Genomic DNA, 26812 nt, shown 5'->3' with positions numbered 1-26812 from the left:
CTACACCCAGAGAAAAAACTCTAGGAAATGAGTATGAACCATTACATAGAATTCCCAATCCCTCTATTTTTGTCCACCTACATTTTTGATTTCCTTCACAGGTTAAATGTACACTATTTCAAAGTCTGATTTTTCTTGTGCAACAAAATAACTGTATGAACATGTATAAATATATTGTATTTAACATATACTTTAACATATTTAAAATGTATTGGTCTACCTGCCATCTTGGGGGGGAGAGGGAGAAGAGGGGAAAAATGGGAACAAAAGGTTTTGTAACTGTCAATGCTGAAAAATTACCCATACATATATCTTGTAAATAAAAAGCTATTAAAAATGATTTGTGGGAGCATTCCAGCATTACCTTCATCTGAGATACAATTAATTAAAGTAGCCCTGCAAACAATGTAGTTGTGGAACATAAGAGTAATCTGGCCTCAGGGATGCAGGTTCCCAAGCCCCTGCCATGTCTACCACCATGGAAAAGCAATGGAATTGCACAATAACTGAAAATCTATTTCATCAAATGACAGCTCCAAGAAGAAACTTTTGTCTCCTGCTACAGTTCTTCATTTTTCTTTCTAATTTTATTTTGGAAAGATAAACTGTCTGTGGCTCTGAAAAAAAAATAAAAACAAGAGTAAGACACAACTAAGAACAACCACATGGGTTTAATTAGAATAGAATTTAAGTTCGTTGAGAACAGAAACTTTTTTCTTTATATCTGCAGTGGCTTGAACCATAACATTGATGAGATGTAACAAATGCTTGTTTAAATGAATTGATTAGTGAGAATCACTTAAATTCACAAGCCTGAAATGCTAAATACTAGTTTGAGGACTCCTATTCTCAAAATACTCTATTTGCAGACTTCTCATACTTATGGGCTATTAGAATGTAAGCTTCTGGTGGATAATGGCCATTACCTGAACTTTGACTTTCTTCCAGCACAACTATTCATTAATAAGAGTGACAAAAACAGTATTTATACAATGCCTAGTATATGCTAAGAACTGTGCTACGAACTTCATAAATATTATTTCAACTGATCTTCACAATGATCTTGTGACATAGGTTCTGTTATTATCCCCATTTTGCAATTGACAAAATTAAGGCAAATAGAGATTAAATTACTTTCCCAGAGTTACATGGTATCTGAAGTCAAATTTGAACTCCGGCCTTCCCTAACTTTAGACTTAGCTCTATCCACTGTACATCCTAGTAGCTGTATGGATTGAATAAATGAATGTTAACCCCTTCCAAACAGATATATATAGTACTGATAGTCTTTAAGTCCCAACCAGAGCAACCAGATGATTTCCCATTAATACCTCTCTACTATACTTTCAACCAGTTTGTCTCATATGGCAAGTCTCATATATTGTCCCCATTTTTTTTTTCCAAATCAGGAAACTGGAGCTCAAAATGATTAAGTGACATGCTCAAAATCACACATCAAGTAACAATAATTATTATATAGAACTTTAAAGCTTCGTTAGATTCCTTATCTTCTGCTGCTTAACAACAAACCAGTGATCTTTGTGGTTCACTGGATAGAGTACTCTATCCAGTAAAGATAGGAATTGCTAAATTCATATCCTACTTCAGTTAGTAGTTATATCAGCTAACTAGCATTTATTAAGTACCTACTATATACCAGGATATAATATATGCTAAGTAATGAGAATCTGAAGAAAAAAGGAAAAGAAAAAAACATCCCATGTTTTCAATACTACAGTGTAATGGAGATCACAAACAAATAACTATGCACAAAACAAGATATATATAATATATGTGTATAAATATATACATATTGTGCCTAAATTAGAAGAAAGCTGGGAGGCAGAGATGAGGAAAGAATTCCAGATGTAATGTCAGCCAGTGAAAATGCCTAGAGGGATGGAGTATCTTGTTTAAGGAACAGAGAACAGATCATTGTCTCTCGATCTTAGCATGTAGAGGAGAATAAGATGTAAAAGATTGGAAAGGTAGTAAAGGACCAGGTTATTATAAAGGATTTTAAAAGTCGAAGGGCTTTATAATTAGTCTTGGAAGTTACGGAAAGCCTCTGCAGTTTGTTGAATAGGGAGTGATTTGATCAGATCTACATTTTAGAATGGAGGATTTGCATCAAGGTTGTCGAAACACCAGAGAAGAGAAAGGGGCATTCATTTAGGAGAGATGTTGTGAGGCTGAGAATGGCTTAACTACTAATTAGATATAGGTCAGAGGACTTGGATGTTGATTGGATGGGGGAATGAGAGAAAATAGTAAAGGTTGCTTAAGTATCAGCTGAGGTAGCTGGGAGGGACCTTCCACAGTTGACTGACTACTTCATATAATCACTCCTGGGCCTTTTGAGGATCAAATAAAATAAGCTCTTTGCAAGCTTTAAAATGCTGCAAGAATGCTATGTATTGCTATTGAATAGTAAGGGTATTGTTATTATTCTAATTTGACATCTGAGGGAAGTGAAACCCAGAGCCAGGAAGTGACTTGGCTAAGATCTCGCAAATCTGCATTCAAATCCAAGTCCTCTCAAGCTAAGTCCAGTGCTTTCCCCCGTGCTACCATAGCGACGTTTTCCATGACTAAGTGAAAAATGAGTATGAATAGAGCACTGGAGGTTCCTCTGATGCAGAAAGCTCCTGGAGAGGTTGTGCCTTTAAGATCTAAAAGGTATAATCCTAATTTGGGCCCGAGAAGAATTAGGAGGATGGAGACTAAGACAGAGTTTGAAAGGAATGTGGGGCAGACCCCAAAGGAAAGATCTGGTTATGAGGAGGCAAAGCTGTCCAAAAGGAGAAAATAGAAGAAAAGGCTTGGGGAATGGGAGCTAAGAAGTGACAGTCCCGCCCATCCACACTAGGCCACGCCCCCACCAGGGTCCGCCCACGGGGCGTGGCCATGCGAGAGGGACTTTCCTCCAGTCTTCCCCATCCACCTCCGCCCCGCCCGCGCTGGACACGTCGGGGCGGAAGTCGAGGTCCGCCCGCTTCACTGCAGGCGCCCCAGCTGAAGCCACCCGCCTGGGGTCCGAGCCGGAAGGAAGTGGAGTGGACCGGACTGGAGCTGGCCCCCTGCTAGCCGGGTCCGAGCGGTAGCCGGGATTTCTGGAACAGGCGTTCTAGGGGCCGAGGAGGATGGGGACGAAGAGGCGGCTGCTCCCGGCCACAGCCGCCCTGCTTTGGGGCTTTCTGCTAAGAATGGTAAGGGAGCGGCTGCCGGGGCAGCGGGCGGGGCGGCCCGAATGGCCGGGGCAGCCACGGAGCTCTGGCTCCCTCCCATTTTGGCCTTCCCGGGCCGAGCAGTAGGGCGTGGCTGAGGATGCCCCCAAGTTTCCCTCCCTTCTCTCCTCCCCTTCTTTCCTCCTTTGCCCTCCGCCCATTCTTCCCTGCTTTCCCCTCCTCCCTCTATTCTCTTTCCTTCTTCTCTCCTCCCCTCTTTGCTATTCCTGTTTCCTTTTCCTTCCAGTTTTCTCTTGTTTCTCTTCATTCCCTTCCTCCCTTCTTCTATGCCTTTCCTTACCCTATCTGCCCTCCCCACCTCCATCCTTTCCTCTCCTCTTTCCGCCCGTATTGAGCCACTTCGTTCCTTGTTGCCTTCTGGAATGCTTTATCCTTCGAATAAAGTGTAGGTGGAGCATCACCTCTACCCCCCCATCCCCCCTTAATTTTCCCTGATTCTTCTTCCCCCGATATAGTTGTTCTCTGTTATTTCAAACAGTGATTTACTTACCTCTGGATTGTGAAGTTAGTTGTCCTTCAGGAAATAACTTTAATGCCCCTCCATCCTGCCCCGAGAGTTAGACATTTCCAGAGTTTTTAACTTCCTCTTATGTTGAGTTTTTGTGTGCTAGTGGACACTTTTGGAAATCTTCCTCCCCCTCCCCCTCCCTTTCTCCATAAATCAACATTAAAAAAAAGCTTTAAACTGCTTGAGAGCTTTACTATAATGTCATTTACTACCATTCCTCCTTAGTATAATTTAAAAGAAACCAAATCTTCACGTGGAGAAGCAGTTCAGACTTGAAAATGGTCATAAAGCTTACTAGTATGATCACTTTTGTTTTATAGTTTCAAGTTTCATCTTGAGGCTTCAGAGGTTTACTGCTGTGTAACTTTAAATAGAATATGTGATCATGGTAGATTTAAAACTAGAAAGGTTATCTAATCCAACCCTCTTTAAATTAGCTTTTAAATCTACTAGTAAGTGACTTATACTGCAGAATTTGTTGAAAACATTTTTTTTTTTCTGGATACTGTTTTACGAATTTTAAAAACAGCAAATCTATGTTGATATGGTCTAGCTTGATTAAAACTAACACGAGTGAAAGATTTATGTTTTAACATCAGTTACAGTAAAAGTTCATAATTAATGGACAAATTGAATTCCACAAGTTTATCACAAGTATTCTGTGCTATTTGAGGAAAATGAGATTAAATATTTGAAAGCCTTTGGGGGGAAATAGTAAAAGGGATTTATGATCTCATTGATTTGAATGTTCCCCTTAATGGTAGCGATCACAATGTATCTACTGACAAATTCTATATAGCTGACATGCTGGTAAGTTCCACAACTAAGAGTGCAAAGTGCTATTGACTTCCTCCCTTCTGACATTGAGAGAATATTAGCAAGTACTAGGGCTGTCAAACAATATCATCCTTATAAAGTTATCAGCCCATCTTTTTCTTACTCTCATTTCTCTGTGACATTCCTTTTTCCCTAGTCTTTGAATTATGTTCCTTATGTTATTGCAATCATGTTATTCTTAATACCCTTCTGTGAACTACTCATGCTTAATTCTTTGGAGATTGGAATGTTACATTATTTGAAACATTTTAAAAACACTAAGGAATTTTAGTATTCAAACACTAAAGAATATTGGTATTTTTAAAATGAACTTTTATTTTGGGGAGACATTTGATGGGATTAGTAAGTATGTATTTGTGCACATACATACATGTGTATATTATGTATATGATTGGTTGGCTGTTGTCCTTTGTACTGCAAGAGAACCAAAATGACATCACTAGGTTAGAGTCAAGTTACAGTGTGTCCAACTGTGGCTGATCTGATCAACATAAACTCGGAATGCTCTGTCACAAATCAGACACAAATAATTCCTGTAAACATTTGGGGTCACTTCTCTAATTTTACACGTCATATTTCTTTTGGGCTAATTCAATTCTACTTTGTTTATAGACTGCAGCATCTTCTCTGATGAGGGTACACCATGCCGCACAGTCCTGTACCAATGTTTCCCATGTCATACAATCAATTCTAAAGTTCTTAAGAGAAACTTAAGAGTACCTTTGTAGTTATTATGTATGTAGAGTACCTTTGTAGTTATTATGTATGTGTGTGCATGTGTATGTAGTTTTCTTAGTATTTTATACTTTTCATGGGCTTTTAAAATTATTTAAAGTATATATGTGTGGGTGTGTATTCCCCAATATAGCAAGCCAAAAAACCCTCAGTACAATTCCCTATAAAACATCAATTTTTTTTTCTTTCATTTTCCTGCTTGTGCCTCAGAGCTCAATAGACTGTATATATTACATTCCATAATTTTGTGCATTTCTAGTTTTGCTTGATTTTTGGTTTTTGTTTGCTTTTCACCACATTTGTTTGATTTTAATTAGTCCTGTGTGACATTTGTCTTTTATCTACCATGTGCCAGGCACTATGCTAAGAACTTTTAACAAATATCTCCTTTGATTCTCACAAAAAGCACTGGGAGATAGGTGTTATTTTTATCTCTGTTTTACAATTGAGGGAAACTAAGGCAAACAGAAGTTAAGTGACATGCAAACATTTCATGCAAACAAGTGTCTTTGGCAGAATTTGAACTCAACTCTTGCTGATTCCAAGCCAGGGCTCTATCCAATATGAAATTCAGATAAGTTGGTTCTTTAAAACATCTTCATCCTACATAGTCTTTCCTCAGCAGGTGTCATTTTCTCTTGCTTTATGTTTACTGTACTTCTTATTACTATCTTTTTTTTTTTTTTACAACATTTCATATCCTTCCCTACCAGAACCATCTCATAAGAAAAATATGCTTTATACCAAAAAAAAGGAGAATATCAATAAAACTGACCTACCTCTGCAAGTCTAAAAAATATGAGCAATGTACCACACCAATGGATCTTCCATTTCTACAGAGAAGAGGATGGAGGTATCTTCAGCCTCTTTTTTGGAACTAGGTTGTTTGATTTTGGGGGTTTTTTGTTTTGTTTTGTTTTTTGTAATTTTGCAACATTTACTTTTGATTTAGTGTACGTTGTTGTAGTTGTTGTCTATATTGTTTTCTTGCTGGCATTAACTCATGTAAATTTTTCTAAGCCTCTTTTTATTCTTACTATATTTCTTACGGATTCCAAGTTACTTTGTTTTACTTTTTCACTTCTTTTTTTCTACCATCATTTGAAATATTTCTTTATTTCCCCTCATTTATTTTTAGGTTTCAATTAATATCTTTCCTATTTCATATCATTCCTTCATTAATCAAATAAGACACAACAGGTAAGACACTTTGTAAACTCTACAGCACTGTGTAAATGTTAGTGTAAATATTGTTATTATTACTGTATTCTGCCATCTTACCTCCTAAGCTACTGCTGTGAGTTGATATACAGACCCTGTTGGCCCCTGGTGGCCTACTAATAGCCACACTTCCTTTCTAGTATAAATCAGTGAAGTTTATTTGATCTGTAAGGTAATGCTAAAAGATAGATAATATAAGCTTTTTTTTTTTAAGCAATTAAACTAAAACCCAGAAAGTATTGTTTTGTGGTACTGTTGGTACTGTAATACTGTCATCAAAGGGTCCAGGTTCCAAGTTGCTTATTTGATTAAGTAATGGAATTGGCAGAGATCCTTTTGGTCAGGAGACTGGATAACAGATTCACCTTGAGCACAAGGAATGAAAATGAGTGGTACATTAGGGTACAACACTGAGATTTTTTCCCATTTATCTTGTGGTTTTTTCCTCCCTGAGGCAATTAGGGTAAGTGACTTTTCCAGGGTCACACAGCTAGGACATGTTAAGTGGATGAGACCAGATTTGAACTTAGGTCCTCCTAACTTCAGGGCCGGTCCTCTATCCACTGTGCCACCTAACTGCCCCTATCCTGTGTCTTGTATATACAAATGTATATATATAATTATTTGTTTATTGTTTCCCCAATAAAATGACAGTTTCTTGAGAAAAAGGGACTGTATATCTCCAACATTTAGCATAGAAACTAGCTTACAGCAGGTATTTACTAAAACACTTGCTGACTGAGTGTCAAGGGCCAGAACCCTGCCATTATGTGAGATAGAATCAATGTCATTGTAAGAAGGAAAATGGAATGTTAGCTTCATAACTAAGTGATGTAATGGATAGAGCATCTGGCCTGGATTCAGGAAGCTCTGAATTCAAATTTGGCCTCAGACACTTACTCCCTATGTGATCCTGAGCAAGTGACTCAACCCTCTCAGTTGCTCATCTGAAAATGGGGTCACACTGGCGAAAGAGATGACATACCATTCCAGTATCTTTGCCCAGAAAATTTAAGAGTCAGACATGACTGAATGACACAACAGTTTCATTGTGGACAAGAGGGAGACAGTGAAAAGTCTGTATTCTCACCTCTGTTGCTTACTGTTCTGGATAAGTGTGGGCAAATCATTTAACTTTCTTGGCCTCAGTTTTCTTATCTGTAAAAATAAGTGGTTTAGACTACCTCAAAGCACATGCATGGGTCGCAATCCCAAATGAGGTTGCATAACTGAATGTGGGGGTCATGAAAAATTTGGCAACAGTAAAAGGTATCAAGCATTCCACCAAGATTTAATTCTTAATGTAAAAATAAACAAGCACACCCATATTATTAGTATGCAAATTTTCTTTCCTCTTTAATAAATGGTAAAATTACATATATATGTATATATATCAAAGAATTGTTTTAAAATAAATTTGTTTCTGATTTACTATCAGTAAATGTTTGATTTGTATACTTATTTTCTATATCTGTTTATCCAGAATTGCATTAACATTTCTCAGGTGAAAAGACATTGGGAGTAGAAAAAGTTAAGAAACCCTAGATTAGATGACCCTTGAGGTCTCTTCTGCTCTAGACTTATGATGCTATGAAGTTAGTCCATCTATAAATATTTATCAAATGCCTGTTGTATGTCAAACATTGTACTAAACACTGCGCTCTGCTCTTGAGGAACTTACAGTCTAATAGAAGAGACACCATGCAAATAACTCTATGCAAACAGACTAGATATGGGATAAATTGGAAATAATCAATAGAAAGAAAGCACTAGAATTAAGAGGGATCAGGAAAAGCCTCCTATAGAAGTTGAGATTTTAAAGGAAATTGAAGCTGAGAAGAAGGAACATTCCAGGCATGAGAGACAGCTAGTGAAAAGGTCTAGTGTGAGTACATGGAATGTCTTGAATGAAGGACAGCAAGGAGGTTTGTATAACTGGATTGCAGTTTATATAAAGGCCTGGTGGTTATAAAGTATAAGAAGGCTAGAGGAAGGGGAGGAGGCGGGCAGACGCAAGTTATGAAGGCCTGTGAATACCAAAAAAGAGGATTTTGCCTTTTGGTTTTGGAGATAATGGAGGATAACAGGATTTTATTGAGGAGTAGGCTGTGACATAATCAAGAAGGAACCATAAATGCAAGATAATGCATGCATAGAAAAAAAAAATCTGAATTATAATTACAGAATGATGATCTTATGATCAATCAGTTGTGACCCAATAAGTTAAATTCAGCAAGAATTTATTAAGGAATTAGAAGTTGCAAGGCAGTGGGAGTAAAAGACAAGAGCCAAGTAGTCTTGGCCTTCAGGAAGTTGATATATTGCTTATGGAATACAAAATCTTAAGTAGATACTAAAAAGAAGGGCAATCAAATATTTTAAAAACTTTTTTTTTAACTGTTAGGTATTGTTAGGCTCTAAGAATACAATTACAAAAGTGAAATAGTTCCTACTCTCAAAAGTCTTCGGCTAATAACCAGTTAAAAAAAAAAAAAAAACCATGAAAAAGCCTGGCATGGAGATCTGTGTGTACAAAGCCATGGAAATAGGATATGGAGTTCAGGAAACAGGAAGTAGACAAATTTGGCCGAAATCTTGAATTATATGAAGAGTACTAATATAAAGTAAACCTGGAAAAAGGCAAAAGCCTTTCATTGCTAAGCTAAGGAGTTTGTATTTTATTCTAGTGGCAATTAGAATCAATGAAACTTAGGAAATACTGGGAAAGGGAGATGTGACCTGGTCACAAATGCGCATTAGGAAGATTATTTTGTTAGCTGTATAAGCATGGATTGGAAATGAAAAAGACTAGAAGGAATGAGACCCATTAGGAAGCTATTGTAGAGGTACAGGCAAGAAATCTTGATTTAAACTAATCACCCTCTGAGTGGAAATAAGGGGAGAAATTTTACTGAGGTGGTAGAGGTAGAATCTGTAAAACTAATTAGATATGTTGAGAAAGGAAAAGATGGGGATGGCTATGTCTGAAAGAACGGTGCCAATTTCAGCAGAAATAAGGAAGTCTTATTTGTTAAAGTCAGGATTTCTGAAATTATGAAAATTTGCCGAGTTCAAGAAAATTTTATATAACGAAAATGCATCTTGAATTCTTTAAAATGTTCTATAAGAGCTCTTTGTGATCAACAATTCTTATTTTTAAAAAATCTGACATCTAAAATCTTTAAAGAATTGATACAAATTCATAAGACTAAATCTATTCCTTAAGAGACTCAAAAGATTCATTGTAAACTGATCCCTGAAGAGGTCAGCTCAAGACATTACTGTAAGCAAAAGGACCAAGAAAATATTGACTATCCCCAAGAATGCCATTAAAAAAAAAAAAGCTTCCATTTATGCAGAATTATTGCAACCTTATCACACCAAAGATAAAATAGAACTAATCTGAGAAGAATAACTAATATGATTAAACTATAGGAGATTATTCTGTGAAGACAGTCTTGAAAACATTAGAACTCTCTAAATCTGAAAGACTATGCTGAGATCATAAATCCAAAGACTGTAAAATTATGAAAGTCTATTTACAATGAAGGTGGCATTATTTACCAAATCTAAGAAAAAAAAGGATGAGAAGATGCAATTGAAGAAACACATTATCTATTAAGACACCATAGAGAATAGTAACTATGACGGAAGAAAAAGACCAATAAAGGTTCCCAGTAATTCATGGCCCAATATGATGACTATCCAAATGCACAGAACATGGGTAATAAGATGAACTGAATATTTTAACATAAAAAAGCAAGTTTGGTCCACAGAGTTGGTAGGATGGTGGTTGTTGTTTGTTCTTCATTCTCGAAGAGGATCATGATATCAAGGTCCTGCCATGATATGCAAGTGAATTGTATTTAAGTGAGGAAGGACTCTGCAAGATCACCTGCCTCGCTTTCCTCTCCAGAGCCATCTGGATCTAGTGGCAATAGAGAGATCAAGACAACAGGAGGTGGCTCTGGATGAAGTGGGAGACCTTGGCCTTTTTAAACTAAGATCTCTAATAGGTCTCAGTTTGACTGAGGCCACACCCATTCAGTGATTAATGCTAGATAGCAATTGAGGAAATGAATCTCCTCTTTCACCTGGTCTAAAAAAGATCTAGATAAATAAATAAATGGAATAAGGCTTTAGAAGAGAAGTCATTATTTAGAAAGAATAAAAGAGAAAGAAAGGACAAAAGGAGAAAAGTAATATTGTATATGAAGAAGATATATTCATTTTAGGATATTCAGAAACTATGTAGAGAATGCCTGATGGTTAAAAGAGAGGAATTAATATTGTTGTAAGTTTACCTGTTGATGAGGGCAATTTTGATAAATTCAGGAAATAGACTAAAAATGTACTTTAGAAGTCTAATGAAATGATGAAGAATTTCAGTTTTCCAAGCTCATTCTGTAACAAGCAGAACAGTGAATACTGCCTATTTTATTGGTGTATGTTTCCCCTCTTCTCTCCCTTTTTTTCCTGAAGTGATTGTGGGGATAGAAGGGAGGAGGTGGATTCATGGGAGTTTTCTTATACATGACTAAAGTCCTCAAGCAGAGTGCTTCTGAGAAAGTGAGCCAAGTTCCTATGACGTTTATCATTCATGTGGTACTAAATCATTTCCTACTTTATCATTTCAGAGGTTTGTTTTATCGATGCATTATTATGTTATAATTACATAGTATTAATTAATTACAACAATTAATATGTAATTACATAACTACTATAACATTATATAACTACTCATTGATGAGCCTTCTCTTATTATTTAAAAAAGTAATTAATAAAGACTAATTGATGTAGTACCTGTGTCTAATGACCTATAGAATGTACTATTCTTTTTTTTTTTTAGAATGTACTATTCTACACTGACAGTCCTTGCCACTCCAAGAAAATTTATCTTGTAATAATCAAATCAGAGATTTTAAAAGATAATTATGATTTTAATTATGATAATTAACTTTATGTAATCTCTTAAAGTAATACCTAGTAAGCACTTCATTTTTAAATTTGTAATAGAAAAGGAAAGAAAAGATGTGTTCTATAAATTTGGTTAGAGTCTGTTTCAGAGGATCGAGATAAAGGTTGATTGGCCTAGAATTCTGTAAAAGAAATAAGCTCAAGAGGGATAGAAGCTCTCATAAATGAAATTCTAAAAACATAAAGGTAATTTTGTAGAGGAGAAAAATAGAGTTGTCTAAAGAAATATGTAACTCCCTAGGCAATTCATAGATTGCAGTTTTAAAATATGTACTAAAAATAGAATGTAAGGAAAGATAATAGAAGATGAATACAGAAGTGTAGCACAATCTATAAGAATTGTGTCAGCAGTGCTTAAACTCATAATGAGATTAAGATGGTAAAGGATGCTAAAGAAAAGAAAAAGATTTGTATATTAAGCAAAAGAGGATCAAAAAGGGAAAATGATTGTCCCTTAAGGTGGGTGGGGTGATAGCAGATGATTGGAAGGAAGATAGAATTATTATTCAATTCCTCCATAATTTCCGTTTTCTCTGCCAAAGAAAATGTTCTTTGGATTGAAAAAGACAAGTTAAAAGCAGGTAATAGTGAGTTAATGCATAAGATAAAACTACCTTTTATGAGTTTGAGTTATCAAGCACAGATAAATGAATTGAAGGACTCATGGATGTGATTAAAATCTCTTATCACTAACCTTTGAATGTTTACAGAAAATAGGAGAGATGGTGCAAAAACACAGAAGAAATAATTTTCTCTGATTCCTGATAAAAAATTCTGGAACAAATCTTTAAAAGGATAGAATATCTAAAAAAGAAACTGTGATCACAAAGAGCCAGCATGGCTTTATTAAGAACAGGCACATCACTTTTCTTTCTTTATAGGGCAATAGAAAAAGAGAGTGTTATATCTATATTTTTACCTAGACATTAGCAAAACATCTAATAAAGCCATGCCATTCTTGTGGAAAAGATGGTAAGAAATATGCTGGGTAACATTATAGTTAGGTAAATTCAGTATCAACTAAATGATTGTATCCAAAGCATAATTAATATATTGGTATCACTGAGGAGGGAAGTCTCTAGTGCAGTGTCCTAAAATTTTTTCTTACCTCAATACTGTTTATCCTGCAAGTCTTTGCTAAAAATATTAAAGGAATAAATGTTATACTTCTCAAATTTGCAAACAATACTAGGTTGGGAAGGATAAGCAGCATATTTGATGACAAAAATATTTTGTTAGGTTAGAATTTGAGAACAAATAAAATATTATAAGGATAAATATAATATCTTATACTGGTATTGGAGGGGGGAAAAAGAGTAAACAAACCAAATTGGCAGGGTATAATTAAGTAGAATCTTTTTTTCAAACCTCATATGCCCTACAATGTGAAATGACAGTTGAACACAATGCCACTTTAGTCTGCATTTGGAGAGGTGTATCATTTAAAATAATCACATCAAGTATTAGGTACCACATTTTAAAGAGAACATTTGATAATCTGAAGAGAAAATTATTTAGAGAAAGGTAACTAGGATAGAGAAAAGCATCATGATCACCAGATAAAAATTTCTTGAAAGAATTGGGTATTTCGCTTAGAGACTAAAAGATTCAAGGAGAATATACAATTACCTTTATGTATTTAAAAGGATGCCATATGACAATGGGATTTGATTTGATCCCTGAAGATAGAACTAAAAGCAAGCAATAAAAGTTGCAGAGAGGTTGATTTTTTTACTTTTGTAAAGAATAACTTATTGATAATTAGAGCCATAGGTAGAGTGCTTCACCTCACTTGGGAGTATTCAAGCAAAGGTTTAATGACCACTTATTGGCAGTATGGCAAGTGGATTCTTTGTCAGACAGAGATCGAACTTGATAGTCCCTTCCAGCTCTGAAATTATGTAATTATAAGATGTACACATTTTCTTGAGAGTAGGAATCAGCTCTTCAACTTCTTTTATATATCTTACTTAAGTATTTAAATGAGCAGAATGGTTGTCTGTAAATATATTACAGGAATGTTATCAAGGAGCTTTCCCAATCTCCATGGACTGAGATAAAAATTAGTGGTGTACAGAATCTGTACTGTATTTGGTATTAGATTGTAGAAGAGTAAATATTCCCATTGCATTTTATTTAACATTTACAAGATAACAAACAATATTTTTAAATGATTTGGGAATGCAATCATAAATGTAGGAAGTAGTGAATCTATTATATTATTGTAATCATCTTCCTCAGAATTTTACCAAAGCCCACAAATGTATTTACACAAGAGTTGTGTATGTAACACAAGGCCTGGCACACAGTAAGCATTTAATAAATGTTTATTGATTGATTGTGGTTGTAATTTTAAAATATCCTACAAGCAAGAAGCAAGTCCTTTCAAAGATTCTTCCCAAGGAAATATTGTCATGTAATATGACTAAATTTGCACACAAACACTAATAAATCTTGAGTTATTAGTAAACAAAAAATTTTTTTTTTTTAGACAGCTGCTCGGGAAGGAATCATACATGCATATGGAGAAGGAAAACCATTACCATCTAAAGACTATTGCATGCTTTATAATCCCTCTTGGACGACTCTTCCCACTACAATAGAAAATACAGTAAGTAGATAATCTGAATAATGAAAATGAAGATCCTGAGAATGAATTTTGATTAGTTTTATTGTATATAGGACCAATAGAAACTTATGGTGGTTAAGTAATGATCAATAGTGATTTTATTTATCTCATTCTCTTAGCTGTAATAAACTGTAGTCTATGGAAAGAGCAATTGGGAAGTTTCTTAAAAGAATGGATTTAGATCAAATCATGTATCTGATTTGCAAGACTGATTTGTCAAATTAGTACTGCTTTCTTATAAAATAGGGTCTTTTTTTTGGGTAAGGGCTAATAATTGCTATATTTCTTACATTTGCAGACTTCATTTAGTTTGGAGAATCTGACCACACCACTCTGCAACTCTTCTGACATTCCTTCCACTGGAATAAGAAATAAAGTAGTTGCAGTATCATGGGGCACCTGTGAATTTCTCAAAAAAGCTAAGATTGCACAAAGAGGAGGCGCTGAAGCATTGTTGGTTGCCAATGACAGTTTATATGTAAGTATGAATAGGCTTAAAAAAAAAATAAGCAAAAAGCAAAACCCTCAAAATGTTAAGTACAAATGACTACAACATAAAGTGACAGAACAAAAATTATTTCATCAGCTAGCATTCATTAAACATTTATTGTGTATTTACATTGTTCTAAGTATGAGGAACAAAAATAAAGGCAAAACATTTCTTGCCCTCTAAAAGCTTATAGAAGAGATGAAAGATAATCTTAAAGGGAGAGGGTCTAGTGGCTGGAGATGGAAAAACCAGGAAAGGCTTTTTGCAGAAATTACATTTAATAAATGCTATATTACTTTTAGCTCAAAAGAGATATAAAAATGTACCTTGCTCCCTTTTCTTTTTTTTCTCAATAGTATTTTATTTTTCCAATTACATAAAAAGATAGTTTTCAACATTCTTTTTTTGTTTTGTTATTTTTGTTTCTAAAAATTATCAATGCTTTTTTTTTTTTTTGAGGCAGTTGGGGTTAAGTGATTTGCTCACAGTCACAGAGCTAGCAAGTGTTGTGTCTTGAGGTCAGATTTGAACTCAGATCCTCATAACTATAGAACTAATGCTCTATCTACTGCACCATCTAGCTACTCCTGACATTCAGTTTTGTAAAATTTTGAATTCCAAATGTTTTTCTCTCTCTTCCCTTGAATCCTCCCTACCCAAGCAATTTGACATAGGTTATACATGTACAAAAATTTTAAACATATTTCCATATACATTATATTGTGAAAAAAAAATCAGGACAAAAGGGAAAAATATCATGAGAAGGAAAAAGCAGTGCCCCCCCCCCCAAAAAAAAAAAAATGAAAATAGTATGCTTCATACAGTTTCCATAGTTCTTTCTCTGGAGGGGATAGCTTCTTCCATTTCAAGTCTATTGGAATTATCTTAGATCACCATATTGTTGAGAAGAGCTAAGTATATCATAATTGATTATCATATAATCTTGCTGCAACTGTACACTGTTCAATGTTCTCCTGTTTCTGTTCATTTCACTCAACATCAGTTTTGTGTACTTATTTGTTTTATAGTTCTTAGTTACTACAAAGAATTTGTGTGAATATTATTTTCTTTGTTTCTTTCTTTAGCTTACTTGAGGCATGTGATTAATAATACTATCATTGCATGAAAAAGATAATGAACAATTTGGTCATTTTTTTCCTACAAATTCCCAAATTGATATCTAGGATAGTTAAACCCATTTCAGTGTTACCAGTAGCATATTAATGTGTCTGTCTTCCCATACATCTACTGATGACCATTCTCATTTTTTTATTTCTGTCAATTTGCAAAATGAGAAGTGAATGTCACAGTTATAGTCATTTATATTTATCTTACTGTTAGTTTTTTGGACTATGTTTTCACATGATCATTTATTACTTGTATTTTTAAACTCTATGCCTTTTAATCACTTATTTATTGAAATGTGGCTATGTGGTAATATATATTTCTGTATAATCCCTCTATTTTGGATATTAAACTGTTATCAGTGATGCTTGATGCAAATATTTTTTCTCATTCTGGTTTCTCTTCTTATTCTGGCTTTATTTTATTTATACAAAAGTTTAAAAATCTTCTATAATCAAAATTGCCAGTTTTGTCTTTTATGATATCCTTTGCTTTTTGGTTAATAGTTTCCCCTTAGCCTCAATTGCAAAAGGAACTTCCTGTTATTGTCTTCTAATTATTTAATGATTTGATCTTTTATGTTCAGGTCACAAAAACATTTTGTGTAATGAATTAGCCCTAATTTCTGTCAAATCCTTTTCCATTTTCCCCAGCAGTTTGTGCCCCACCATCACTACCAAAAAAAAAGAAGTAATTTATGTTCTTGGGTTTATAAATCTTACCCTACTGTTTTCAATTTTTTGGTTGTTGTTTTTTCTTAACTAGCTTGTCTCATTAATCTGTGTTTTAGTCAATACCAAGTAGTTGTAATGATTACTGTTTTGTAAATTAATGTCTAATAATATTATATTCCTTTCATCTATATTTTTTCCCCATGGATTGGCCTCATGATTCTAGATGGCTTTCTTCCTCTTGTAACAGGAACTTTTTCCAGTTTGAAAAAACTCAGTAATTTTCTTGGCAAATCCATTAATCTGTGAATTAATTTAAAATACTATTATTTTTTAATATATTGGCATAGCCCAACAATAAGCATTGAATATTTCACTTATTTAAATCTCTTTTATTTCTGTTGTTTTGAATGTTTTTATTTACATAAATATTGCATATGTATCTCCATATAGTTTATGCATTTTGTAGTTATTTTGAATGGGATTTATTATTTCTTCTTGACTTTTGTTCAGATTGTATAGAAATGTTGATTCTGTATGTATTTACTTTGTTTCCAGTCATTTTGCTGAAATTTCTAATTCTCCTCAATAGTTTTCTAATTCTCTGGAGTTTTCTAAATATACATTGTGAGTATTTTAACGTATTCCTTGACTGACTCACTCTACTTATTTTAATGCTTGTGAAATTAAGCAAATTTTATGTAAACTGAGATTAATAAGCTTATTTCTTTTTTTTTATTTTGATGATTTCAGGTGTTTCTATTATTAAAACACATGTACAGTATTGGTAGTCAAAGTGGGAAAACACATGTAGCTTCAGTACTTCTGTTTCTAACATATAGGTACAATCTTATTTCCTAAGAATAGAAGTAATTCTCCACTTTATAAAAAGATTTTGCTAAGCCTATTTCATTCTTCATTTTAATAATAGAGTAGAGATTATAATCTATATTATTTTGATGATTACAAAATTTTTATATACCAGAATAATATAGAGTATAATTTCTATGGATTTTATCATTGTATCTGAAGCTTAACAAAATTTGGAATAAACACTTTTAAAAATAAATAATAAATTTGTGATGTAAATAAATTTTTTGTCAAAAAAGGACCTATTAATTTTTATCTGTTTTTTTTTTCTTTTTTAATCTGTTTTTCAAAGAAAAGTACCATTTATACAACATTTAATATTAAGCAATAACATACAACACAATTCCTTCAAATTATAAAGTATTTTTGCCTAATTATTTTTAATCAGTTGTTTTTTATTACTTCTTTACTTCTGATATATTTTTGTAAAACATTTTCTCTTTTAGTTTCCTCCATCAGGAAACAATTCTGAATTTCAAGATGTGAAAATATTGATTGCATTTATGAGTAACAAAGACTTGAGAGACATGCAACAGGTAAGTTAGTTACAATTTATGGTTTTAATGCCACTGAAGTCTAATTTCAATATCTTTGGGTTTTTTTCCAATTCTGTTATATATAATGATTGAGATACAAGGCTGTTAGGTGTATCAGTAGATAAAACACTAAATGTAGAATTAGGAAAGCTGAGTTCATATCCAGCCTTTAAACAGATTTACTATCTTTGTGACTCTAGGAAAGTCATTTCACCTTTTTATACCTCAGCTTTCTCATCAGTAAAATAGCACCTACCTCTTAGGTTTGTTATGAAGATAAAATGAGATAATATTTGCAAAGAGCTATATAAATGCTAAGGATTGTTCATATGTTTTCATGGAAATAACACAGAATTTAGAGTGCTAAGTTTGAAGTTATCCAATTTGGATTGGAAAAAACCCTTACTTGACTTAATCATTCCTATGAGCTGTCATCCTGTATCTCTTCCCTTTCATGGCTAAACTCATTGAGAAAGCTACCCACACTTAGTACTTCTACTTCCCTTTTTATTATTTGCTTCTAACTCCTTTGCAGTGTGATTTCTGACCTTTTCATTCAACCAAAACTGTCTTCTCCAAAGTTTCCATTGATCTCTCACTTGCCCCATTTAATGTATTTTTATTAGTTTTTATTCTCCTTGACCTCTCCATGCCATTTGACAATGTTGATCACCCTTTCTTCTTGGATAGTCTTTCCTCCACAGTGTTCTCTTCTTATTCTCCTGTTATCTGTCCAACTACACTTTGTCGTCTCCTTTGCTGATTCTTCATCCAATGATATCCATTAACTGCTATGGGTCTTCTTCTTTTCACTCTCATTCGGTCTCACTCAGTAATCTCATCAGCTTCTTTAGTTTCAATTATTATCACTATGCAGATGATTTCTAGATCTCTATATCTATTTCCAGTCTGTCTATAAAGCTATAATCATTCATCTCCAATGACCTCTTGGAAATCTTAAACTTGATGTTCCAAAGACAGTTCAAACTCAGTGTGACCAAAAAAGAAATTTTTATTTTTCCCACTGAATTCCCTTATAACTCTCATGGGTACTACCATCTTCCTAGTCAGTAGGCTTGCAACTTTAGTGTTATAAAAATACTGTTTGAGATCATCTTAAAAATCTGAATTTATGAAGAACTCAGCTACTACTTCAGTACCTTCCAGATTGTTTTCAGAGTGATCCTGGTGTTCTATAATGTGAATTAGGATTCTACTAGAACCTATTGACATGATCATAATTTTGACTTCACTTAATGCCCTTCTATTTCATGTAAATTATGCTCATTTTAAATGACTGAATGATATATGGCATTATAAATTGTGAACTTTTAAAAAAATATTTTATTGATTTTTTTAACATCACTGATAATTGGCAATAACTACTTCCCACGGCTCCATCCCATTCCCTCTATTGTAATAAATTAGTACATTAAAAATAAAATAAATTCATTATATCTGAAAATGCACTCCTTATTCCTCATCCATAGAATGCTACTTTTCTACCTAAAGACAGAAAGTATGCTTTACACAAGACAGGTCTCTGAAGTCACACTTGGCCATTATATTTATTGACAATCTCTAATCTTTTAAATATTTTTAAAAATTATATTATTGTGGTCAGCAAAATATGCACTTTTAAGTTTATATCAATCAATATATTTGATGCACTTAGCTAAGAAAAGCTTGCATGGTTTCCCTCCTAAGAGAATTTATCATGCCTACCATTATTCTGCATTTAGTATTCCAGTTGCTGAAGTCTGGTATTAGTCACAGAATCCTTTCCAGATTGAAGTATAAAATTTTGTTGTTTCCATAATTCTTTATTAACCTTGTATCTTAGAAAGTGTTCATTATCATTTTTAAGATTGACTTTTTTTTCTTTCAGACTCTTGGAAATAATATTTCTGTGAACTTCTATGCACCTTCATGGCCTACATTTGATTATACTTTGGTGGTCATCTTTATAATTGCTGTGTCAAGTGTGGCTTTAGGAGGTTACTGGAGTGGCGTCAGTGAATTGTAAGTTGTATCAAATTTTAGTATATTTTAAGTGGTAGAAGAGAATTTTTTTTTTATAAACTAATTTTTAAAGATTGAGCTACTTATCATGATATAGTTTAGACCAAATCTTCAAGTCAAACCACCAAACATTTACTAAACTCTTAACTATGAGCCGAGCACTGTGCTTAGAAGCAGAAAATACAGTCCCTACCATTGAGGAGTTTACATTTCTTTTTTTCCCTCGAACAAACACTTTTCAGAAACATGTTTATTTGTTTTGTTTTGTTTTTTACATTAGAATCATAATAATTTGTTCTTTTGAACATGGCTGAAAGTACAGAGGATAGTTCATGTTTCCAAAGAAAAATGGATATGAAAATTATGCAGATTTCAAAATAAGTTCCATATAATCTAAGGAGCTTACATCCTAAGGGAGGAAGCTAACCCATAAAAGGAACTGAAAAAGAGAGAGGAGAAGGTTTCTGTGTTGGAGCATGGTAGAGAAAGAAGTCTGGAGTGGAGTGAACCTTGTTGGTCTAGACCCTTCCTTAAAATGGAAGTTCTGGAAAGAGATTAAAAGAAGTGATGGCAAGGACAGAGGGATCTCTGAAGTGAGAAAGCTGATAGAGAGGAGTAAAGAAAGAAGCCCAGAGAGGCATAAATGAAGCTTGTAGCTTTGATGATCCTTACAGACTGGTTAGTTCATTGGTTGTAGTCCTTCATTCTTGAAGAGGACCAAAATACCATCACTGTTAGATTCAAGTGAGTGTGTCCAGGTGTGACTGGTCTGACCAATATGAATTCATAATGCTGTGCCTTGAATCAGATACAAATAGTCCCTATGAGCATTTGGCATGGTGTCTCAAACGTTGAGCATTTCAGCTTTTTTCTGATCTAATTTGATTCTGTTTTGCTCATAGAGCATGACATCTTCTCTGATGAGGGCACAACATGCTGGATGTTTCTGTGCCAGTGTCTCTTTTGTCTTACAATTGATTCTAAAGTTCTTAAGATCTTGAGAGTGTCCTTGTATTGCTTTTTACTGACCATCTTGTGAGCATTTGCCTTATATGAGTTCTCCATAAAATAATCTTCCATAAAGCATACCTTTGGCATTAAGAATAATGTGGCCAGACCAAGAAAGTTGTGCTCTCTACAGTAGGGTTTGAATGCTTAGCAATATAGTTCAAGAAAGAACTTCAGTGTCTGGTATCTTATCCTGCCAGGTGATCTTTAGAATCTTTCTAAGACATTTCAAATCGGGGAAATGATAGCTGGCATATGGCCACATGGTTGTGTATGGCTCTTCATAAGGGGAACCAAAAGGTACAAACTAATACTAAAAAAAGTGGAAAACATATTTCTCCTTTTGTTGGGCTAGTATTGTCATCTTCACTACAGTGATCATCTTGTTTTTTAGGGTCATGAATTTTGAAAATGTCAGATACCCTCACATTTTTATGGAGATAGGACATCCAGTTTCAAAACCATATAATTTTTAATATATGCACTATTGTTTATCTATATCAGGAGGGAAAATTAGTATTTGAATCTATGTCCCTTATCAAAATAAATTAGTCCTCAGTTTGTAGGTTAATATTTCAAAACTTCAAACATTAGAAAATAAAATAAGCAAAGGGAAAACACTGGAGTCATCAAATAATAAAGTTATTCTTCTTGATGGTTTAATTTAAAATGGCCATTCCTTCCATTATATTGGCCCAAAAATGTTTGGTATTAAAGTCATGGTCATAGATGATTTCTGAGAAGCCTAGTTATTTTTCCATGTATTGTACCTGAATTCACGTCAGCCATCTTATAAATTTGTCTCTTTGCCTTAAGAAAAACTGAAAGAAAAGAATCCTTTTTTTTTTTCTTTCCTCTTCTTCCCCTACAAAAAAGTCCTTCTGGCAAATATGCATGATTAAACAAAACAAATTTTCTGCATTAATCATTTTCAAATTGTATCTCAATATATACCCTAACAAACAATACAGTACTAAAAGAGGACTCTAGTAGCGTAGACTCTACTAAGAGGAAAACTGTTCAAATCACAAAAAATAACAGTAGTGGCACTGTCAGAGACAAAACTCTTGTCCATCTTCTCCTGGACAGAATATTTTCTTTCCCATAAAAATTTAAAATTTTTATATTTAATTTTAAATTTTAAATGTTTTTATTTTTAAAACAGTTTTTTATTAGATGTTGTTTTTGTCAAAAATTTATAACATCCAAGATATTTGAAATGAAAAACTTTTAAAATATAGACATACAACAGAAGAAATCAAAAAACCATATGGAAATAGGATGAAGTACATATCTCCATTTCTCAATCCACTCAATGTTTGCCATTTACAGCCCTTCACATTCTGTAACTTGCCTTTCCAACTTCGCATACTCTGTTACCTTGCTCTTCCTCACAAATGACATTCCATTTTTACTATGTGGCTTTTTTGGAATAAAATTCATTTTTGCAAGCTCTTTGAATATTTAATTTCCTTCACAGTTCCATTCAATTGCCACCCACATGACCCCTTTCTATATGAGTCCTTTCTTATTGTCTCCTACCCAAGTATTAGTACTTCTATCCCAAAATTATCTTTTAAAAGTTTATATATATATGCATACATGTTGTTTCCCCAAGTAGAATTGGGGAACTAATTTTGAAAAGAGACTTTCATTTTGTCTTTTTATGCCTAGTGCTTGGCACATAATAGATAATAAATGCTTGTTGATTGGTTGGTTGACCGAGTATAAGATTTTCCTAGAAAATAGAAATATAAACCATATAAAGATTGTAATTTAGCATGTAAATGTGAGTCAGCATATTATTTAGCAAGGGGTTTGGTAAATTGCCAAAAAAAAAAAAAAAAAAAAAAAAAAAGGTTTTGAGAACCAGATCAAAATAGATTGTTCTGTCAAATAGAAAATATTTAGTTACTTTAGGAAAGGAAAGCAAAAGATCACAGATTCCACATGAATACTTCAAGATAGAGAGTTCAAAGACTATTATAAATAGATCAGATATCCTCAAGCATAATTCTTTTAACACTAAGTTGATCTAGAAGAAACTATCCTTGTTCTCTTTGGACAGTTTGACAATATGTATAGCTGATTTAAGACAAGTTTGGTTTTGGGTTTTATTGTATTTTTCTTAATTTATAGGTGAATTGCAATTTTAAAAATTGCATTAAGACAAAGATTGCAGAACATAAATTTCTTCTTCCTCTCCAAAAAACCATCCAGTATTAAGTTTACTAAAATAATGAAAATAAATACCTAAAACCTTATTCAAGGCATTTGTATCTAGACAGTATTGTAAATGTATTTTTTTTGCAAATGTTCATTTTTTAAAAACGACTTTTAAAATTCTTCTTTGCCGTGAACAATATCAGAGGGTTGACTTCTTTTTTATTAAACTAACACATAACCCTTTCCAAACATCTTAAAACTCTTTTTAATTTCTACCTACTATTCAATTATTCAGTCATTTCAGTTGTATATGACTTTTTTTTTCCCTTTCTTTTTTTTCTTTTTTTTTGGACTCAATTAGGGTTAAGTGACTTTTTTGGGGGGGAAGAGTTTTCTTCACTATTCTTCACTTTCACTTGTCCTGCATTGTCCTATATTTATCAGAGTTACTGTTGATCAGTTTGGGGTTTTTCCTTTTGTTTTGTGTCTTTTATGCTTTTAAATTTTGGGGAGAGGTTTTTGCTGGCCATTTCCCCTCCTAGGCCTCTGTATTTATCCTTCCCAGAAAAACATCTTTCTGTATCTTGTGACTTTAAGAGGGAGACAGAGGCTTTTGTTTTGTTTTTTCCTCCTTAGCAATAGGACTTAATATTTTCAACTTTGAAAGAACTGAAAGATAAATAAAATGTGTTTTTTCCCCAAGTTCACCTCTTGTGACAATTCTTTTGTACAGTTCCCAAAGTGGCCTCAAAAAGGTCATGAGCAAATTTCAAGTCTGCTTTCTCACATATTGAAATGCCAAGACCTTGTACTGGAGGAATCATATTTGAACAGATAGTAAAAGTCATGGTAAAGTTGGTACCAAACAAAGGTAATAATGAGTCTAGAAGAAAATATTAAATGCCACTAATATGTTTAATCATTCAGAATACTGTTACACAGTTTTCATTCTGAACCCAGTACTTAGAGCCAGAATGCATAGCATCCTAAACTGAATACATACTGATTCCAGGACATTCTCTGAATGTAGATTTAGGTGACGGTTATTGTTTTAAAGTCTTGATATGAATGTCCTTTGCTGTGTTTCGGCTGTTTTGCTCTGGAATCTAATTCTTTTTTGCCTTTCCCCAAGATAAAGATACAAAGCTTAATTGAAGATTCTTGTTGGTAATGTTCCACTTTAACATAGTCTATTCTGATATGCTTTTAAAATATTCTCTTTGTTGATATGGTTAATGACAGAAGTTTAGACTTATCTACCTTTATGAGATAATTTTTTTGTAAAAAAGAGATTTGATTATAATTTATAGTAATACATTAAAGAATTTTTATTTTTTTTCTGTGTTAGAACACCTTATATAGACACAGATGACTACTGTATCAAACTTATATTCTTAGAAGACTTTCTATAGAGTTAGAGATGTTAAATGATTTGCCCATGGTCACAAGCTATTAAATGTCAGAACTGGTCTTTGAATCAGTTTTTCTGACTCCCAAGTTCAGAAACTATCCACTGTCATACAACAGCTCTAGTTTATTTACTAAGTTTCAAAATAGGTTTTATTTCTTTCTTAAAAAGTAGGTGAAATGGTATATTGCTTTCAGAACTGTCCTTTCAAGTCCAGACTTTTTTCAACTAGATCCAATTTTTATGGCAATAATTCTATATTGTCTTATTATTAGGTGAGGATGAGGGAGTTCCCATACCAAGAATCATCATAAATTCTTCAATTCATAGAATTCATAATAGATTCAAACACAAGTATTTATATGAATGTTTGTCCAAAAATAAAACAAACAAACAAACAAAAACATTGACTGAGGTTCTTGTATGCAGGCATCCTGTGGAGAAGTTATGATTTTTGGTCCAGATCACTACAGTAAAACAAGTCACAAACTTTTTGGTTTCTCAGTACATACAAAAATTACATTTTTACTGTACTATAGTAATTGTGCATTATTAGGGAATATTATTATATCTAAAGAAATGTACATAGTTGAATTAAAAAGTATTTTATTGCTAAAAACAATTGTTAACCATCATCTCAGCTTTTAACAAATCTTATTTGCTGGTAGAGGACTTGCCTCATGTTGATTAGTGTAGATTGATTAGCGCGCTGGCTGTGGCAATTTCTTTAAGACAACAATGAAACTTGCCAAATTGATTGATTCTGCCTTTCACAAAAGATTCCTCCATAGCATATGATGCTGCTTGATAGCATTTTTTTCATAGTGGAACTTCTTTCAATATTGGAATCACAGACTAGTTCCAATTGTTCAGTAAAGAAGAGAACCATCTCCACCCAGAGAGAGAACACTGGGAAATGAGTATGGACCACAACATAGCATTTTCACTCTTTCTTTTATTGTTTGCTTGCATTTTTGTTTTCCTTCTCAGGTTTTTTCCTTTCTTTCTAGATCCGATTTTCCTAATGCAGCAAAATAACTGTATAAATATACATATAGTAGATTTAACATATACTTTAACATATTTAACATATATTGGACTACCTGCCATCTAGGGGAGAGGGTGGGGCAAAGAGGGGAAAAGTTGGAACAGAAGGTTTTGCAAGGGTCAATGTTGAAAATTTACCCATGCATATGTTTTATAAATAAAAATTTATAATTTTTTTTAAAAGCTAAAAAAAAGACAATATTGGAATCAGTCCTATCAAATCCTGCTACTGCTTTTACAAATAAGTTTATATAATATTCTTCAGTATTGTTGTATCTCAGGGAATAGGGAAATCAGAGAAGAGGGAAAGAGATGGAGGATTGGCTGGTTACAGAATACAGACATTACAGAATATAGAGTAACTACATCATTTTAAAAAATGTTTCTAATCTTTTGGCTTAGTAATCATCACTCTAAGTATTAAACTTATTTTAAACTAAATCAGCTTATTAATATTTATTCAGCCTCTAGTTCTGCCGCTAGTATAGGAACTGAAATAAAAATTTAGAAACTCTACAAAGAAGATAATGAAAATATTTTTTGCCCTTTACTCGACAATTTAAAAACTAAAAAATATACTCAAACATAAATTCATATATTGTTATTGAAATAACTCTTAAAGAGGACACTAACGAGGGAAAATTCTATAGGAAAGACAATAGTTTTCATGCCATTGCATTGATTAATAATAATTATATTTTGATATGTTTCAAATCACAACATTTTAAATCTTTTAACTTTATGCAGCAATAAGGATATAATAAGCTCAAAGTTTTTGTGTCATAAATATTGTCAATTTGTTCAGATACAAAAGTTTTACCCAGATCCTATTCTAAAATGATATTGGTCAGAACAGTAAGTGGTTCATTTAATATTGTGTTTCAAATGATGGCATTAGGAATTTTTTTGGAAAGAGTGTGTTAATTTCTTTTTATGTTGCCTTGGAATGTTAATCCTAAATATCTCTTTAAAGCTAATGGTAAAATGGTATTTAGGAATTTATCTGAACCTTGCTTGAATCAATTTTTATTTTTAATTCATATAAACTCATGTGTTTATATTGTTATTTTCTATCTGCTTTGCTGCCAAGTTTTTCTATAGTCCTGTCCCTTTTTTGTCCCCTTATCTTTTCATATCCTACCCCAGTTCAACTGATCTCTCCAGGAATTGTTCTAAACAAAATTATAAAGGAGATGATATTTGTGTTCACAATCTACCATTTATTCAGCTGGATGTGATTTCTATTGGTGAAAGTGTTGTCACACAACAATTCCCTTTGCTGAAAAAGATTCTTTAAGTATTTGTGTTGAGTGT

The 26812-nt window shown here is 33.3% G+C and overlaps 1 protein-coding gene and 1 long non-coding RNA gene across 5 annotated transcripts in view; one reads left to right on the top strand and one right to left on the bottom strand.

Moving 5' to 3' along the window:
• The window catches only part of LOC127551149 (uncharacterized), an 81040-nt gene extending 76266 nt beyond the window's left edge, over positions 1 to 4774 (bottom strand). Inside the window, exon 1 of the long non-coding RNA XR_007951018.1 lies at positions 3739 to 4774. This is a non-coding gene — a long non-coding RNA (uncharacterized LOC127551149). The remainder of the gene's footprint in view (positions 1 to 3738) is intronic.
• The window catches only part of SPPL2A (signal peptide peptidase like 2A), a 57316-nt gene continuing 33459 nt past the window's right edge, over positions 2956 to 26812 (top strand). For 2 of the 4 annotated variants that reach the window (XM_051980646.1, XM_051980645.1), the window contains exons 1-5: positions 2956 to 3209; positions 14018 to 14137; positions 14454 to 14633; positions 17758 to 17847; positions 19736 to 19869. In XM_051980646.1, coding sequence (XP_051836606.1) covers positions 3144 to 3209; positions 14018 to 14137; positions 14454 to 14633; positions 17758 to 17847; positions 19736 to 19869 — 590 coding nt within the window. In that variant the 5' untranslated portion in view covers positions 2956 to 3143. The remainder of the gene's footprint in view (positions 3210 to 14017; positions 14138 to 14453; positions 14634 to 17757; positions 17848 to 19735; positions 19870 to 26812) is intronic. The other 2 variants (XM_051980647.1, XM_051980644.1) reach the window with 1 other exon arrangement.

Source organism: Antechinus flavipes, chromosome 2 (genome assembly GCF_016432865.1).
Source record: "Antechinus flavipes isolate AdamAnt ecotype Samford, QLD, Australia chromosome 2, AdamAnt_v2, whole genome shotgun sequence".
Classification (NCBI taxonomy): Eukaryota; Metazoa; Chordata; class Mammalia; order Dasyuromorphia; family Dasyuridae; genus Antechinus; species Antechinus flavipes.
This window is presented reverse-complemented; position numbering and strand designations above follow the sequence as displayed.